The following is a 17,785-nucleotide window of genomic DNA, read 5'->3' as shown; positions in this document are numbered from 1 at the left end:
ATAATTTGTTTTCATTATTTCTTTTAGTTTCTTTACAAAATATGTAGATAAGGTAGCACTGATTATTTGTTACTAATTAATCGTTTTTTTTATTGTGTGAATAAATATATTTGAAGAAGGAAGTTAAGTTTTTTTAATATGAACTAAATATGTAGAATCGAGTTAGGAAACTGCTGCTCACAACAAATGGCCTGTTAGACTACTTAACGACATTAGTTGACAAAATTTGAGTACTTCCACATTCTTCCGCTAAATGAGAGAGAAATTTGTGCCAAGTCAATTTGAATAATACTGACACATTTTTACCTAGCTCCTGTGCTGGGGGTTTAGTTTAGTGTAATGCTTCTATTAGAGGTCACAGTCTATTTATTGATTTGATTGTTTAATGTTCTTTTGCATACAAAGTTATATCTTACTGTTAGTTGCAAAAAAGGCGAAATAGCTTATGGTGAAAGATGTGCGCTAATTTTCAAATATTCCAATGGAAACCCGATGTTTGTATAGCTATTCTATAGCCATACGTGCTTTTCTATCGAGATTTGTTGCCTATCCGATATTACATTGAGCTAACTATAAGATTCGTAGTTGCCAGAATGTTCGAGTGGGGAAGATTTATTAACACGGACGATACCCGGTCAAAAAATTGCTTTCAAGTTGCAATACACTCACACTTTTCGAACTTGAACGCCGTCTACTTATCAAAATTTACTTAAATTGACAGACGTCACGAAGGCTGCAAGCAACTTGATAATCAATAATAATTTCAAGATGCCGTTGTCATGTAAACCTCTTCAAATTCTTGAAAAATTTGCACGAAATTAGTAATATAATGAATTTATATATTTATTACTTTTGATATCAATCCATGAATATAACGAAATATTCATATTTCCTGCAATTGCATGTCATTTGTTTGCTTTGCGGCGGTTAATTTAAATTCGTTTATTTTTGAATGCATGTCTATACATCACGATTCGATTTTGTTAGTTATAAACTTGATTTAGTTATAACGTTTGAAAAGTCAAAAAAATAATTTAAGTAGTTTAGCGCATAATGAAGAAAGCTCTCTGATTGAATGTATATAACAGATCGCTCAATAAGAGCTTTATGCGAGCTACAATCCCAAAACAACAAACATACAGTCTTACCAGTATATTTAACAATAAATGAGAAATCGATTTTATTATATTTAAATAATAATTTAAAAAAATTACATAACTTACAATCAATTTCTATTCGCTTTTAAATGCTCGAAATCGAAAATTATAAAATACTGTCTGCCGACGCTGCATTCCCGATACATATGTATGGATTGTTGACATTGAATTTTGTGCCAAACAAATAGATGATAAAGCGCTTTTGTTTACCGATGAAACAATTAAACAAACATCAACACATTTTGCAGCTACGAAAATTTCACAAACATAAATATCAAAATCCTGTTTTACCAAGTGATATTTGGATATGGATATGATTGTACTTGTTACTGTTCATTAATACTAGACTTACCAGCTATTTAAGTATACCTATTTCTACCAAAACCAGTCAAAATGACTTGTGTTTAAATGAGCTAAGCCTCAGTACCACCACTCCCTTTGGGACCAACTGGCGCACCCTAATGCAACAAACCACACTTGAGAACATTCACAGGTTCTCACCACCCGATGAAATCACACCACACAGGACAACACAACATACTATCAACATTCGCTTATCGTCTACGGGCCTGAGCGCCATATCGACATTCGCTTATACATTTTCGACAAAATAGCGATCCTGCGCGCAACTCATCATTTCGACTCGACACCACGCCGCAAGCATCTTATATTTTCGTTTTTTTCTACGGGCCTAAGCGCCAGATTAACTTTTAGACAACAACGATCCTGTGCGCTACTCTTGCCGATTATAAACCCGTCGATCGACATCGGCCCAAAATATTACTTTCCAGATGTGTATTAAAAGCAATAATAACAACTGGTTTTTATATGTAATAGAATATTGTACATTTTAAACGAGAAAAATCGCATTTTTATTTATAATTTTAAACGCGAGTGTACTGAGTGTCTAGCAACAAGTTGCGAGAGTATAAAAAGGACCGGAATCGGAAGACAGAAGCGCACGTAGACGTACATACACGTAATTACACTTATACATATGTATACTCCCCAAAAGCCCTTGGAGGAAATCAAAGTGAGTCAATTCGATTCGTTTTCTTATATTTTTGCACTTAAATATGTATATTTATTGCGAATTACAGTTTATATTTTGTACAAAAAACTGTAATAAACAGCAAAAAAAATCGTTAAGTTTTTGGTAACGGTTGGCAAGTTGGTCTAACTTACCGGTTTAAACTGCGGGTTCAAATTACGAAAAACCGTTTATTGTAATATATATGTACATTCATATATATGAATATAATATTGTATATAACAATTGACTGAAGGTACATGCTTACCATCGTGTATTGAAACACAATATACAAAAACAAAAAAAAATTTAAGTATTTAAATATACATACAATAGTTTCCGGCAATACCCCTTACGACTAATTAAACAGTACGCAGCATTGCTTAATAAATGTGAGCAAAAGGTAAAGTCAGACTTAAAGCATAAAAAGCAAAATAAATATAAGTACATACAAATTATATATACAATAAACGAAGTGAAACGAAAAAAACAAGTAAGGAAGGGCTAAGTTTGACTCTCGCAAAGTCAAATGGTATACTCGTTTGAGATTTCTTTGTGGATTGACTGATATTTTCGGTAGAAGGTCAGGAGATATGCACATTAAACCTATTAGGGACGGGACCACGCCCACTTAAAAAAAAAAGTAATGGCGTTTTGTGGGCGTGGCAGTGGTCCGATTACGCCCATCTGCAATACCAAACGTCTCACGGTACCAAGTAAAATGTCTACCAAGTTTCATAAAGATATCTCAATTTTACTCAAGTTACCCGGATTTCAACTCGTCTCTTTATTCTGATCATTTATATATGTATACATAACCCTATATCTAACTCGATTAGTTTTAGGTGATACAAACAACCGTTAGGTGAACAAAACTATTATACTCTGTAGCAACAGGTTGCGAGGGTGTAAATACGAGTATATATATATATATACGTACATAAAGGAGTACTTAGATTTACTTCTAACGTACTTATATGTATACATACATATGTATTTTTCCATATTAAATATTAAATATCGTATATCACGTATCGTATTTTACATACATATGTATATATCCTACACATCATTTATACATACAATTACAAACTTACATACAGTGCTTACGGAAAATTGCGCCGTTACCTGCTATTGCCAATTTCTCTCTTATATGCATATACATACACTATACAATTCGCTTATACTTATATACCCTATATATTATATGTATATAGCATACAACTATAAGAAAACCAATCGGAACATTTCGCATAAATACGGTTCAGTAAATAAAACTCGGATTATTTAATAAAAATCATACTACATCATTTAAAAATACAAAATTGTGAACAATATACATACATATTGGTTCAAACAAAATTTTTATTTTATATTCAAAGTCCACTTTGACATATATCCCGCAATATCCCTTGCAGCAAGCTATCGGGATTGCGTACAAAACTCTTCAGTACAAATAATTCGTGCTTACTCGTACAAAGTGCATTGATCTCTTCAACGAGCTCTCAATAGCACAAGTACATATATACATACCTACAAGTCCACGCACTAGGGTGTACCTACTATATACATCTAAATAAGGATATAAAAAACAAAAATAAATAAAAAATTGTCAATAAATTGTTAAAAAAATTCAATTTAAAAATAAATACAAACCGGTATCTATAACAACTAAATCCGGGTATTTCAGTTATTTATTTCAAATTAAGAACGCTAATTAACAAAAAATAAGTTGCGGTTATACATATCTATGGAAATTAATATTAATTTTGTTCGAAGTGAAAAACTCTATTTACTGAAAAGAGCTTTCGTTCACATATTTATATATACGAAGATATTTCCTGAATTATCCATCAGTTGACACTGAGGAATTTTAATTTAGTCTAATACGATACTGCACTTGATTTTCATCTTCGCCGATTCAGCACAATTCTGAATCGGTATTAGAAATTTAAAAAGACAATCTTGATAATTTTTGGTCACGTCTCCAAGCTGCATATGACGCAATCGTAGAATCTGACGACTCAGATCTCCCGGTAAATTTCAAATCTTGCGGAGCATAAGCTCAAATCTTGCGAGAAATTCAAAAAATATTATCGACCGAAATAATTTTGTAAAAACAAAACGACTTTGTACAAATTTTCTGTCACATGTACATACACTTAAAGTGTGCGAAAGCAAATTTAATTGCGTTTATTGTCATAAACGACATCATTCAATGCTTCATTACAGCACATATTCCAGCTCACCCCTAAACAGCGCAAATATGAAAAGAGCCACGGGCTTAGTTGCAACAGCAAATCCCGAAGTGCGAAATCCCGAAAATTGCCAAAAGACACTATGTTGCTCAAAGACACAAAACACTCAAACGCTACACAACAATATTGGGTATTACTACCCGCAGCAGTCATTTCCATCGAACATCGAGGAGAACTCTATAAACTTAGAGCCTTAATAGATCAAAAATCACTAATATCCTTTATAGCGTCTAGGGCAGCAAATAGTCTAAAACTGCCATCAAAGCAATTGAATTTTGAAATTACAGAAATAGGCGGAAGAGTAGTCCAAAACTCACACAAAATCTGCCCCATTACATTAATTTCCCCCCAAGTGGATAAGCGAATTGTAGCAGATGCTATAATCCTACCGCAACTTCTAAGCTATCACATAAATAGCAAGCATTGGCAAAAGGTTTCACACCTAAAGCTAGCAGATTCCAACTGCAATACCAACGTTCAAATAGATACAGTAGTAGGCAGCGGCCTTATACCGCAAATAATGATTGAAGGTGTTGAAAAAATTTCAACCTTGGGCTATAACCAAGACATATTTGGTTGGATTCTAAGTGGACTAGTTACAGAACCAGTTTCACATCAACAACTCAAGTTAACGAAAACTCTATAGAATACGTTAATTCACAATTAAGGAAATTTCGGGACTTAGAAACGCCCCCTTATATCTATTACAACCCCAGAAGATCAGTATTGTGAAGACTTCTACAAAGCCTCAACTACTCGATCAAATAATAAATATTTTAAAAACCAAAGCCGCTTTATCCACTACAGGTCAATATGGATATAACATTACTCCATTACCATGTGACCTCCCGCGCCCTCGGCTACTTCAGAAGTAGTATGCCGAAATAAATACATATGCCATTTTAGTAAATATGTGTAAAACTAGGCAAAATATTCGACTGGGGGGCCAGGATATTTAAATTAGCTAAGCCTCAATACCACCACTCCCTCTGGTGACAACTGGCGCATTCTAATGCAACACACCACACTTGAGAACATTCACAGGTTCTCACCACCCGATGAAATCACACCACACAGGACAACACAACATACCATCAACATTCGCTTATCGTCTACGGGCCTGAGCGCCACATCAACATTCGCTTATACGCTTTTGACAAAATAGCGATCTTGCGCGCAACTCATCATTTCGACACGACACCACTCCGAAAGCATCTTATATTTTTGTTTTTGTCTACGGGCCTAAGCGTCAGATTAACTTTTCGACAACAACGATCCTGTGCGCTACTCTCGCCGATTATAAACCCGTCGATCGGCATCGGCCTAAAATATTACTTTCCAGATATGTATTAAAAGCAATAATAATAACTGGCTTTTATATGAAATAAAATATTGTACATTGTAAACGAGCAAAATCGCATTTTTATACTCTCGCAACCTGTTGCTACAGAGTATAATAGTTTTGTTCACCTAACGGTTGTTTGTATCACCTAAAACTAATCGAGTTAGATATAGGGTTATATATATATAAATGATCAGGATGAAGAGACGAGTTGAAATCCGGGTGACTGTCTGTCCGTCCGTCCGTCTGTCCGTCCGTCCGTGCAAGCTCTAACTTAAGTAAAAATTGAGATATCTTTATGAAACTTGGTAGACATGTTTCATGGTACCGTGAGACGGTTGGTATTGCAGATGGGCGTAATCGGACCACTGCCACGCCCACAAAACGCCATTAATCAAAAACAAATAACTTGCCATAACTAAGCTCCGCAATAAGATACAAGACTGTTATTTGGTACACAGGATCACATTAGGGAGGGGCATCTGCAGTTAAAATTTTTTTTTAAAAGTGGGCGTGGTCCCGCCTCTAATAGGTTTAATGTGCATATCTCCTAAACCGCTAATGCTATAATAACAAAATTCACTGGAAGCAAATGTTTTTAGCACTTCTATTGACGGTGTGAAAATAGTTGAAATCGGGTGGCAACTCCGCCCACTCCCCATATAACGGTACTGTTAAAAACTACTAAAAGCGCGATAAATCACGCACTAAACACGCCAGAGACATTAAATTTTATCTCTGAGATGGTATGAGTTGGCTTTATAGGAACCGCGTTCAAAATTAGTCAGTGGGCGTGGCACAGCACACTTTTAGGTGAAAACCCATATCTTGAGATCTCCTCAACCGATTTCAACCAAATTTGGTGCATAACGTTCTTTTCGTGTTTCTATGTCATAGTGCGAAAATGGGTGAAATCGGACTACAAACACGCCTATTTCCCATATAACACTATTTTAAATTCCATCTGATTCTTTCACTTTCCACTATGCAAATCAGGTAACAATGATTATATCGGGGTAAAACTTTGCGTGAATAATGCAATTAAAGTATGCCACCTTGCGGCCAAAAATTGTCTAAATCGAACCAAAACTGTTCAAACCCCTAAGTACTAAATATGTGGACCCCAGTGCCTATAGTTGACCTTCTACCGAAAATATCAGTCAATCCACAAAGAAATCTCAAACGAGTATACCATTTGACTTTGCGAGAGTATAAAATGTTCGGTTACATCCGAACTTAGCCCTTCCTTACTTGTTATTTATAATTTTAAACGCGAGTGTAGTGAGTGTCAGCATTTTAAAGATGCTGGGTGCTCCCATACAAATTGTGTATCGCTTATTCAACTGATGTATAAAAAGAAATGGCTATTGTGGTTTCAAGTCTTTATCCTCTCTTAAAAAATTATAAAAAAGTTAAACAATATTAATTGTAATAGCTAAATGGATTTATAGACATAACATAACATTTAATTGTTTATAGTTTTTCGCTCACAATTTCTACACATGTATGTAGATTTTGTTTTGTGTACACTTTCCACATAGACTTTTTTGCCTTTGTTGCAAACAGTCTTGTTGATGTTGCAGTATCCTATTTGACCCCATTTGCGTACAGAAACCTTGCATTTCGTAGTTGCTACATCAGTGTGGATTTTGCCTTGAAGTCTGATATTCTGAAGCAAGTTCTTCTGCTAATCAAGAGATACTTACTCTGTTGTGTTTTGTATTCAAAAACACCAATGGCCACCTTATGGAACCTGATTTTACCAAAAAAACTCTGGTGATTCTCTTGGAACAAACATTCCTTCATAGAAACAGGCACCAGTCATTTTGACTGGTATTGGTATAAGTGTCAATAACAAAAAATATATTTCTTACTAATATACATATATTAAGTAACATTAAGTTCGGAAAATCATTCTCTATTTATAGTTACAAAAGTCATAACATCATTTCGGAAAGCAAATGTTATATGTAATAAAAATTTTGAATTTAAATTACCCAAAGTCAAAATGACTGGTCTGGTAAATCTAGTGCTAACAACTAACGTTCATGGAATGCAAGATTACGACAACCTTGACGGCATTGCACCATCATACCTACAGTGGAACGAATAAAATAAATATTATTATTTATATTACTGTGTTTATTTTTGGCGTTTTTCGTTCAAGTCATTATTTACTATATATCTATGCACATTAAGATGGACTTAAACACAACTATGCATGTGAACCTTACCCAATTTGAATAGAACATATCCACTTTAAGATTATTGAAGAAAAATTTTGAATTTTGACTACCCTCTGCGTCGCAGTATACAACCCAACCCTTTTTATGGAAATCCTAAGAAATATTAGAGGAAAAAGTAGTTCTGTGTGTTTAATCTAATTTTGAGTAGCTCAAAAACTACTTATGCAAGATTCAACTTCAGGAAACATATTGTGAAAATGTAGATCAAAATCAATTTGTTCAACAATTGATATTCCACCTTCTGAAGAATTCACTTTAGTAACTTTGGCTAAAGTATTGTGGCGAATACGAATGGCAAAACTAAATAGAATTGACGTTTAAATTGCAAGAGTCAACTAGACAGCGAAATTCGCAGGTGCCAGAATGTTCGAGCGGCAATGTTTTGCTAACAATCTACTATGTATGATATATAAGGGCTGCCGAATTGTGCAGCATAACAGATACTAAGTTGTTGGAATTAGAAATAAAAATAACTGTATAGCCATTTAATTGGGACTTTTATTTAATAATCCAGTGATCGAACTCAAGTGTGAGTTACAAGATAGATTATTTACTGAGAAATCCATTACAATATAATATATAATTATATTTTAGATATGCGGTTCGCAGCGCAAGATGCACGTATATCAGCACAGGTGTCCTCACAGTTGAAAGAGCAGGGTACCTGGATATCGCAAACGTGCTCACAGATTTCAAAAGAGCGGGATAAAATTAAAACTGAAGTGGATGAATGGAAAGATCGTCTTCGCGATCTACAATTAATTCGGCCAATTATGTCAATAGCCTCTGTCAAGGTACAACCTTCATCTTTTGATGTCACAGTTCCGTTCCATGTTTTTAAGCTTCAATTCGAAAAAACAACATCTGCAAATAACTTGAACGTTAAAAATAAGTCAGCTGCATTGTTCGTTTCATTAAAAGGATCTGCATCGGAGATATTATAAACCATTCCAAACTGCGAGTTTAGTAGTTATGAAACGTTGTTGGGTGCATTAGAAAGGCGGTTGACATGGAAAACAGAAAACACTTATACAAATATTGAACGAGTATTAATAACAGAGAGCCAGCAGATTCTACTAAAATCAGAAGCAATTATTTGGGCTGAAATATATTGCGGTTATGGGACAAACAAGTTGTGGGTTATTGAAGCCAGATATTAATCTACACTAAACTTACTTATACGTGAATTGAACAAAAGCGGCAAAAAATGGAACGATCAGCGGGTCCATGGAGTTCATTTGTAGTACTTGTGATGAAGAAGTTGGCAAAAATGAGGTTCTGTGTGAACTATGGAAGGTTTAATGATGTAACGAAGAAACACTTCCTAAAATCGATGACACGCTGGATTCGTTATCAAGCATAAAATGGTTCTCAACACTCGATTTGAAAAGTGGTTATTGGCAAGTGGAGTTAAACGAAGACAAAGAAAGGAAAGGAAAGGCGGTAGCGCTCCTGCTACCTTTGAGATACTTATGGACCAGGTATTAAAAGGATTGCACTGGAAGAATGATCTGGTATACCACGACGATATCATCGTGTTGGATAAAAGCTTCGATGAACACCTTAATAACCTGGAAGAAGTTTTCCAACGAATAGCTAGCACTGGTCTAACGCTGAGCCCGAGGAAGTGTTCCTTCAGCTAACGAAAAGATAGAGCCAGTAAAAGATTGGGCCACTACTAAAAATTTACATTAACTTGCGTCGTTTCCTTCAATTTTTTAGTATTCATGAACTCACGAAATAGAGCAGAGTTTTTGATTGGAATAAACAACAGGAAGTGGCTTTCTAAACTCTAAAAAAACGGTTAAGTTCTGCGCCAATGTTAGCATACCCGGTCCCAAAATCCGCGTTGGATATGAATGTTAGTAGGATCAGTTCTATCACAAGTCATTGATGGGCTTGAGAAAGTGGTTGCGTATTACAACCAGACAATAAGCAAACCAGAGAGAAATTATTGTGTAGGGGGAATTACTCGTGAAGTGCATCAAACATTTTTATAAGCACCTTTATGGCGAGGGATTTCGGGTAAGGACAGGTCATGCAGCACTAAAATGGCTTCTACAATTGAGGAACCCAGAAATATCGTGGCACGGTGGATTGAGAAAATTCAAAGTCCGATTAATGCCAATAGCTCCAGACTGAGATCCGGAGGAACTGCTAAAATGTCAGCAAGAAGATCCAGATTTGAAATGTGTAATACATGGAGTGGAGATAAACAAACGTCCAACGAGAAATAGCTGCCGAAAATCCAGTCGCAAAGGCTTGTTGGGCACAAAGGAATTGTTTAAAATTTGTGTCTGACTGATTGCATCGCGTATGGGAAGGCGGAGATAGGCAAAGATCTCGAGCTTTGGTGAGAATCACTAAAACCTTGGATAAATGAAAACAAAGATTTTATTGGATTGGTTGTCGTCAACCAGTTACGGAGAAGATCGCCAATTGTGCCGACTGCATTGCAGCCAAAAGGCCGAGGTGCAGGAGTCATGGCTAAATGAAGCAGCACAATTCAGGTGCTCCGTTTCAGCGAATTGCCATGGATGTTAGGAAACAAATATGTTTTGGTAGTCATGGCTCTTTCAGCAAATGGCCGAAAGTATACGTATTTTGAATCAGCTCTAACTGTACAACTGCATTTCATCCGCAGTTCGATAGCATGGTAGAACGATTCAATCGAATTTTGGAAGAACATTTAAGATAAGTTGTGGACAAGTATCAAAAAAATTGGAATACCTATATATCTTTGTTCCTGATGGCTTATCGGACTGCTGTACTTGAAACAACGGACGAGCATGGGTAATTTTTGGTAATGATCTTTAGTTACCAATTGATTTGAAGCTTGGACTTAACGCTAACGGAGGAAGGAAGGCTAAGGCCGTCAACAGCGTCCTAGAAGACGAGATGAGGGATATACATGCTATGGTGAGACAGCGCACCATAATTATGAGCGATAAAATGAAAGCAAAATACGACAAGGCAATGAACTCTAAGAGTTTTATTGAAGGAGATTAGGTATTATTATAAAACTCATAACGAAAGAAAGGGCTATCTCCCAAATTAAAGTGTACTATACTAGGTTATTAAACGACTCAACGATGTAGTCTATCGCACACAGACCATTCGAAGATCTAGTAATAAAATGAAGGTAGTTCACCTGGAACGGCTTGCAGCGTTTGGTGCCGCAAATATGTCTAATCGGGACGATCAGACTTAAGTGAAGGGCAGTGTGGCGAAAACGAACGCCAGAATGTTCGAGTGACAATGCATAGCATGTATGTATGTGCCAAAAACATTTGGTGGTATTTCTAAATAATTTTTACAAATGGTCACGAAATATCTCGGACAATCAAATGATGTTATCTTCGACCAATATTAGTATCCGTCAATAAAAGATAACGAAATATGAAGCTGTTTAAATGCAATATATGTATATTGTACATCATTTTGTTATTGTATTGTACCAAGACTTGTCCAATAGTGTTACTATAGAATCTGACACAAATATCTTAATAATAATGCTTGGTAATTTGATTTATTACAACAATTGGTCATCTTATACTTGGATGCTTACTGCGACCGGAAACCATGCAAGGTTTATTGACAACACAAAAGCTCATGAGCAACGCAGCAAATTATTGACAAAAAGCTTGATTGGTTTTCACACTTTCACGGGTTGCAATTTTAACCCTGCATTTTTTAATAAAGGAAAGTAGAGAACCACTTTACTTTGTTAAAAAAAAACCTTGAATTCCAAAAAGCTTTTGTAAGTTTGAGAAGCGCCGTGTGAACTCCGGATATGTTAAAAGTATTAAATATAATATATCGGGTTTTTCAATAGGGATGATATGATTTCTAAGTGTCGTTTCGGCCATTTTTAATATGTCATGATCTGTCAATTTTTTTTTGATTGTATTCCGTTAAGTTTACAATTTCATAATGGAACGACATACACAAGAACATCTTTTAAAAATTATTTAATTTCATTATCAAAATAATCGTTCTCTAATTGCAACTTTTCGTGCGCTTTTGCCATGTTTGGTCGTTACGGTTAGGATAAATGGTGCGGTAAATAAGCAAAACTGTGGATTCTGGTGCGAAGAAAATACACAAATTATACATGAACACCCTTTACATTCACGTAAATTGACAGTTTGGCGTAATTTTTGCTCTGATGGAATCATCGGTCCGTACTTCTTTCGAAACAAAGCTGGTGACACCGTTACTGTCAATGGAGAGCGGTTTGATTTAGATCGATGATAACTAACTTTTTATGGCCGCTATTGGTGGAAGTTGATCTTGACAATATCTGGTTCCAACAAATGTGCGCACGATTTGTCACGTGCAACAACCGAACTTTTGCGAGAAAAGTTTGGAGATTTCATAATTTCAAGAAATTTTGACAATGAATGGTCTCCAAGAAGTTGTAATTTAACACCATTAGCCTACTTTTTGTGGGGTTATTTGAAGTCATTGGTCTTTGGCAAAGTCAATATTGAAAAAGTACTCGAGTCCATTTGAACTAAGTTATTCAGAATTTAATTGTATCGATTATACTTCACACTAAATAAAAAAAAATTGAATTTCATTAGCAATTAGTGCAGTTTTTTTTAAATCATGTCACTCTTATTGGTTATCACTCAGATTTGTTAAAATACTTTTTAATTTTTTTTTAAATTTCAAAACATTGCGAGGCTATAACTGACAAAATACTCTGCCATTATTTTTGGGCGTTGCTTTTATTTTATTCTTAATATGCCTAAATGGTTGCTTCCGAATCTCTTCTAATTTACTACAATACTTGTATTCCCGTTCTGACTTCATTAGTACCTTCTATGAGATTTCTGGCTGCCGATCTCAAGTAAGGTATGAACAGGAGAATATTTAAGCAAAATATCACCTTTGGTAAAATAGTACATACAGTTTGCCATTCAATGACCATAATTTTTAAACATTTATAAAAACTACATCATAACACTGAATATCACAACTAAAGATCAATATTTATTGTCTGAACATATTAAATACTTTTTACATATTTACTACCATTATTGTCCCTATTTCCGTTGTCGTTTACAAGTTGTTGTCGTTGTTATCGTCACTTCGTTTCTAAATTCGTATTCTAATCGTTGCGTTGTATATGACGTTGGTATTTGTTGTTTTGAAGAAAATATTTGAACCATTTTGTGAATATTTGAATCATATTTATACTCTCGCAACCTGTTGCTACAGAGTATAATAGTTTTGTTCACTTAACGGTTGTTTGTATCACCTAAAACTAATCGAGTTAGATATAGGGATATATACACATATATAAATGATCAGGATGAAGAGAAGAGTTGAAATCCGGGTGACTGTCTGTCCGTCCGTGCAAGCTGTAACTTGAGTAAAAATTGAGATATCTTTATGAAACTTGGTAGACATGTTTCTTGGTACCGTGAGACGGTTGGTATTGCAGATGGGCGTAATCGGACCACTGCCACGCCCACAAAACGCCATTAATCAAAAACAAATAAATTACCATAACTAAGCTCCGCAATAAGATATAAGACTGTTATTTGGTACACAGGATCACATTAGGAAGGGGCATCTGCAGTCAAAATTTTTTTTTAAAAGTAGGCGTAGTCCCGCCTCTAATAGGTTTAATGTGCATATCTCCTAAACCGCTAATGCTATAATAACAAAATTCACTAGAAGCAAATGTTTTTAGGACGGACGGACAGACGGACGGACAGACAGTCACCCGGATTTCAACTCGTCTTTTCATCCTGATCATTTATATATATATAACCCTATATCTAACTCGATTAGTTTTAGGTGATACAAACAACCGTTAGGTGAACAAAACTATTATACTCTGTAGCAACAAGTTGCGAGAATATAAAAAGACTATCGCAACCAACCATTTTGAACGAACTTGGCTATCAAACATATGATTTCTAAGTTTACTCAATCAAAGACATTGTGAATAATACTATTCGTATGTAGTATATATTTATGTATGTACATACGTACATTTATGTACATACTTGATCACCCGTATATTTGAATAATACTATTAATAGATTATAATATAGGTTTCATTGGAAATTTTATCTATTCCTATAAACTTAAATTATATATTCATAATATGTTTTACTTATACATATGGTATATAGCTTTAAATGGTAATTTTCATGCATAGTTTTTGTTTCGGTTTATTTTTAGACTGTTAATCCATCATGAAAAGAGTAAACATAGATGATACCAACGATCTTCCTATTAACGTAGTGTCGAGTGTTATTAGTTATCTAGCATCATCAACTAATTTTCATTGGCTCCCGTCAAGCACAGACAACTTATCCACAACAATGGGTGGAACTGTGTACTGTAAAAATACAATTACTCCTGAAGTTTTGTCTTTGGCTCCACCGCTGATGGATTTTGAAGATGAACTTATTTGGTTTGAAAATAGAGGGAATAGCAATGAGATTGTATCATATGATAACTCGAACTGCATTAATGCGTGCTCGAAGTACCTTTTAAATCTTGCTTTTTGCCAACCTTTAACACCTCAGGAGCAAAAAATATTATTGGAAGATGTTGTGAAGCATACAAATTTTATTTATCAAATAGGATTAACTCCATCTAAGGTATTGTGTTTTACATTATTATATAATTAATGAAATATTACAAAACAAATTACATATAAAGTGAATTATAATCAGCAAGGCCCGAATCGCGGCACTCATTAGCGAGTGAAATTCTTGTAAATCTTCTGTTTTTGGATCGCGGCACTCGTTATCGAATACAAATTTTCGAAATTTCAAATTACATCATTCGATAGCGAGTATTCGTTCGTAGGAAGAAATCGAAATGTCACTCGTTAACCAATTGTTTAACGTTATAGTAATATCAATTATAAATAATTGTAGACAAAATATAAGTTATTTTTCTTTTATTAATTTTATATAATATACAATATATTATAATTATAACTAATGATTTAAGGACAAATGCAAACAAAATAAGCATGCAGTAGAATAATTTAATGAGCGATTTTATGCTGCAGCATCAGGAGTCTGCAAAAAATATTTTGCCTAATTGTGGGCAAGGCACAGTTGTAGCAAATAAGCTATGGGATACATTGACGCAAAAACGTATCTCTGCGGGCCCACCGGTTAACTCTCGGGGAAAGGTAAGATCACTACTAGCAAATTTAATAGTCATCATAAATTAATAGTTATATACGCAAATAGTTATTTGCTGATCAGAAGCATAATATAAAAAAAACTCGTTGAACAAGGCTTTAGAGCAATCGATTGGCGGCGGTCGGTACAAGCTATTGGTTGACAACAGTTCATTCATTTGGAAATGTAGTGCCAGATGAAGGGTTAACAGAGTTGAAAGAGATGCTCATTGACAGCGGGAAAGAAAAAGATGATCCGACACCATCTACCAATCGTAGTGCTACAAAATCCACTAAAATGAATCCCACTGCCGAAAGCGAAAAGCTTGCTTTTTTAAAAAAACAATTCAAGCGCATATGAAGTCAAGCAAGCCCACATTAATAAAAAGCTTGACAAATTTATCGCTTTAAAGAAGAAGTCGCTGCAAATAAAAGAAGAGGCACGTAAAGCAGATATGGAAATAAAAGCTGTGAAACAGTCTCTTGACCTTGATGCTTTAAAGACAAAGATTCATAAATAAATGCCGTATCTATTTCTGTATCATTGTTTTCATTTAGAAAATATCTGCAGAAGGGATTTTGTTTCTGGATCGTCGGGCGCAGTACAAATAATTATTTTTATACAGCATATCAAATTTTGTTTTGGTTTCGCATCGTATCTCATTGTTATCATTAAAAGAATCTACACACTTTATGTCAATATTCAGTAGGTTACAACATTGATTTTCAAAATCACGTTCATCAGTATTATTCATTACAATTGTTTCTATAGTTAATTTTACTCAGCTAGTTTTAGAAAAGATCCTCCCAAAATTATTAGATATATTATATTATAGTATTATCTTGAACAACATACAAATTTAAACCTATTTCTTTTTTGTCACAAAAAACAGTACATTTCAATAAACCAATAACTTTCAGTTGACTTTTATTTATTCCAAATAAACTCATTTCTGAGTTTACATTTTCTATAAGTATATTAAGCACGAGCTACTGGCGTATAAAAAAGATTTATATTTACTATCTTTAATACAACTAAACTGTATATATCTAACATAATCATCGTGATAACCATCAACTTGATGTACTGAAGCCCCACTCCTTTTTGGACAAACGGCTGCGAAGTGTCCTATCTGCGCACATACATGGCACGCTCCTTTTTCAGGCTTTAGCTTGTGAAACTCATTTGCCAAGTGACGTAGTGAATTGCAGTTAAAACATCTTACCGCTAACAGACAACTGCACCTCTTGAAATGCTTCGAGTACGCTTTGATTGTCTTTAAATCGTTGCATTTTTGCTTGGGATGGTAAAGTATAATTCAGGATCCCCTCAATTAAATGTTCAATTAGGTCAGTGTCATTAATTAATACTTTGTTGGAGAGAATCAATTTGTTGTTAAAATATTCTGATTTGTTTTCTCATTAGTGTTATACGGTCTGAACGATTATCAAATAGCTTAACATTGCAGAAAGCATATTTTCAACACTCAATGACAATATATCAGGCCGGGAATAGAAGCACTTCAAAGCTCTGCCTTTCAATTTATTAGAAATAAGCGCCTTCATGTTGTCATTTAAATTATACACTTTTTGTGCATAGATTAATTGCACCATCCAATTTCGAAAGCAATTACCACTGTCTGCAAAATTCGACACTTAGTCTTTAATACCCACACAAATAACACAAAGTTTTCCTTACTGGCAACACCCTCACTGTTACAATTCGTTTCTTGTGCTCCTTCATTTTTCGCCAATCTGTCGCAGCCATGATTTCAGCTGTGCAATACCTACAGAGAGTATTGGAATCCCACTTTTGATTACTGTTACTCATTATTTTTATAGAGTTGCCACAATATGTTAAATTCTTAAATTATATGCAGATGTTATGCAACGCTGCACATATGAGGTGTGTTCAAAGGAAAAGGTAAATTTTGAATTTTTTATATATATTGTATTTTGTCATCAGTTGTGGCAAAACACTTTCCTTTCATTGGTTCCTTCAGTTTTGGGAATAGGAAAATCGCAGGGAGCCAAATTTGTGAATATGGTGGTTGAGGCATGAATACGGTTTTGTTTTTGGCCAAAAAATTATGATTAAGCATTGAAGCATGGAAAAGCAATTTGGCAATTTCGAAACAAATTTTGCTGCCAAACTGAAAATAGTTGTATTGTCTATTTACATTTTACTTGCAAAACAATAACAAGTTTAGCGCTGTTGTAATTTAATATACATTTACGCAAATTTGGCAAATATCCATTTGAGCTCCCTAATGATATGTATTGCTAATATAAGTAATAATATACTTTTTGAGTGTGTTCCTAATTTTTAAGAATTATTATCGATGCTATAACAGTTGTGTAAATATTTTTTATGATTACTAGTGCCGACAATATATTGTGATTTGTGTGTATTTTATTAACAAACTGAAGAGAACAAAATCTTTTAAATTGCTACTTTTTTTACGAAAACAAGTAAAACTATAACTCTCTGACACTTTTACATTTGGTTAATACATTTTACTACTTGTGCGCAGACTTTTTCTGCCAAATAACTATTTTTTTTTTTTAAATTTGCCTATAAGGCAAGTCA

At 34.5% G+C, this 17,785-nt stretch overlaps 1 protein-coding gene across 3 annotated transcripts in view; it reads left to right on the top strand.

Annotated features, from left to right (window-relative positions):
• Window positions 1–17,785, top strand: part of Not11 (CCR4-NOT transcription complex subunit 11) — a 94,492-nt gene that overhangs the window by 58,877 nt on the left and 17,830 nt on the right. The window contains exons 1-3 of one of the 3 annotated variants that reach the window (XM_070109241.1): window positions 2,172–2,190; window positions 14,235–14,659; window positions 15,079–15,204. In XM_070109241.1, coding sequence (XP_069965342.1) covers window positions 14,249–14,659; window positions 15,079–15,204 — 537 coding nt within the window. In that variant the 5' untranslated portion in view covers window positions 2,172–2,190; window positions 14,235–14,248. Of the gene's footprint in view, window positions 1–2,171; window positions 2,191–14,234; window positions 14,660–15,078; window positions 15,205–17,785 lie in introns of those variants that run through there. The other 2 variants (XM_070109240.1, XM_070109242.1) reach the window with 2 other exon arrangements.

Source organism: Bactrocera oleae, chromosome 4, assembly GCF_042242935.1.
Source record: "Bactrocera oleae isolate idBacOlea1 chromosome 4, idBacOlea1, whole genome shotgun sequence".
Lineage (NCBI taxonomy): Eukaryota > Metazoa > Arthropoda > Insecta > Diptera > Tephritidae > Bactrocera > Bactrocera oleae.
Note: the sequence above shows the minus strand (reverse complement) of the source record. Positions and strands in the feature narration are given on the sequence as shown.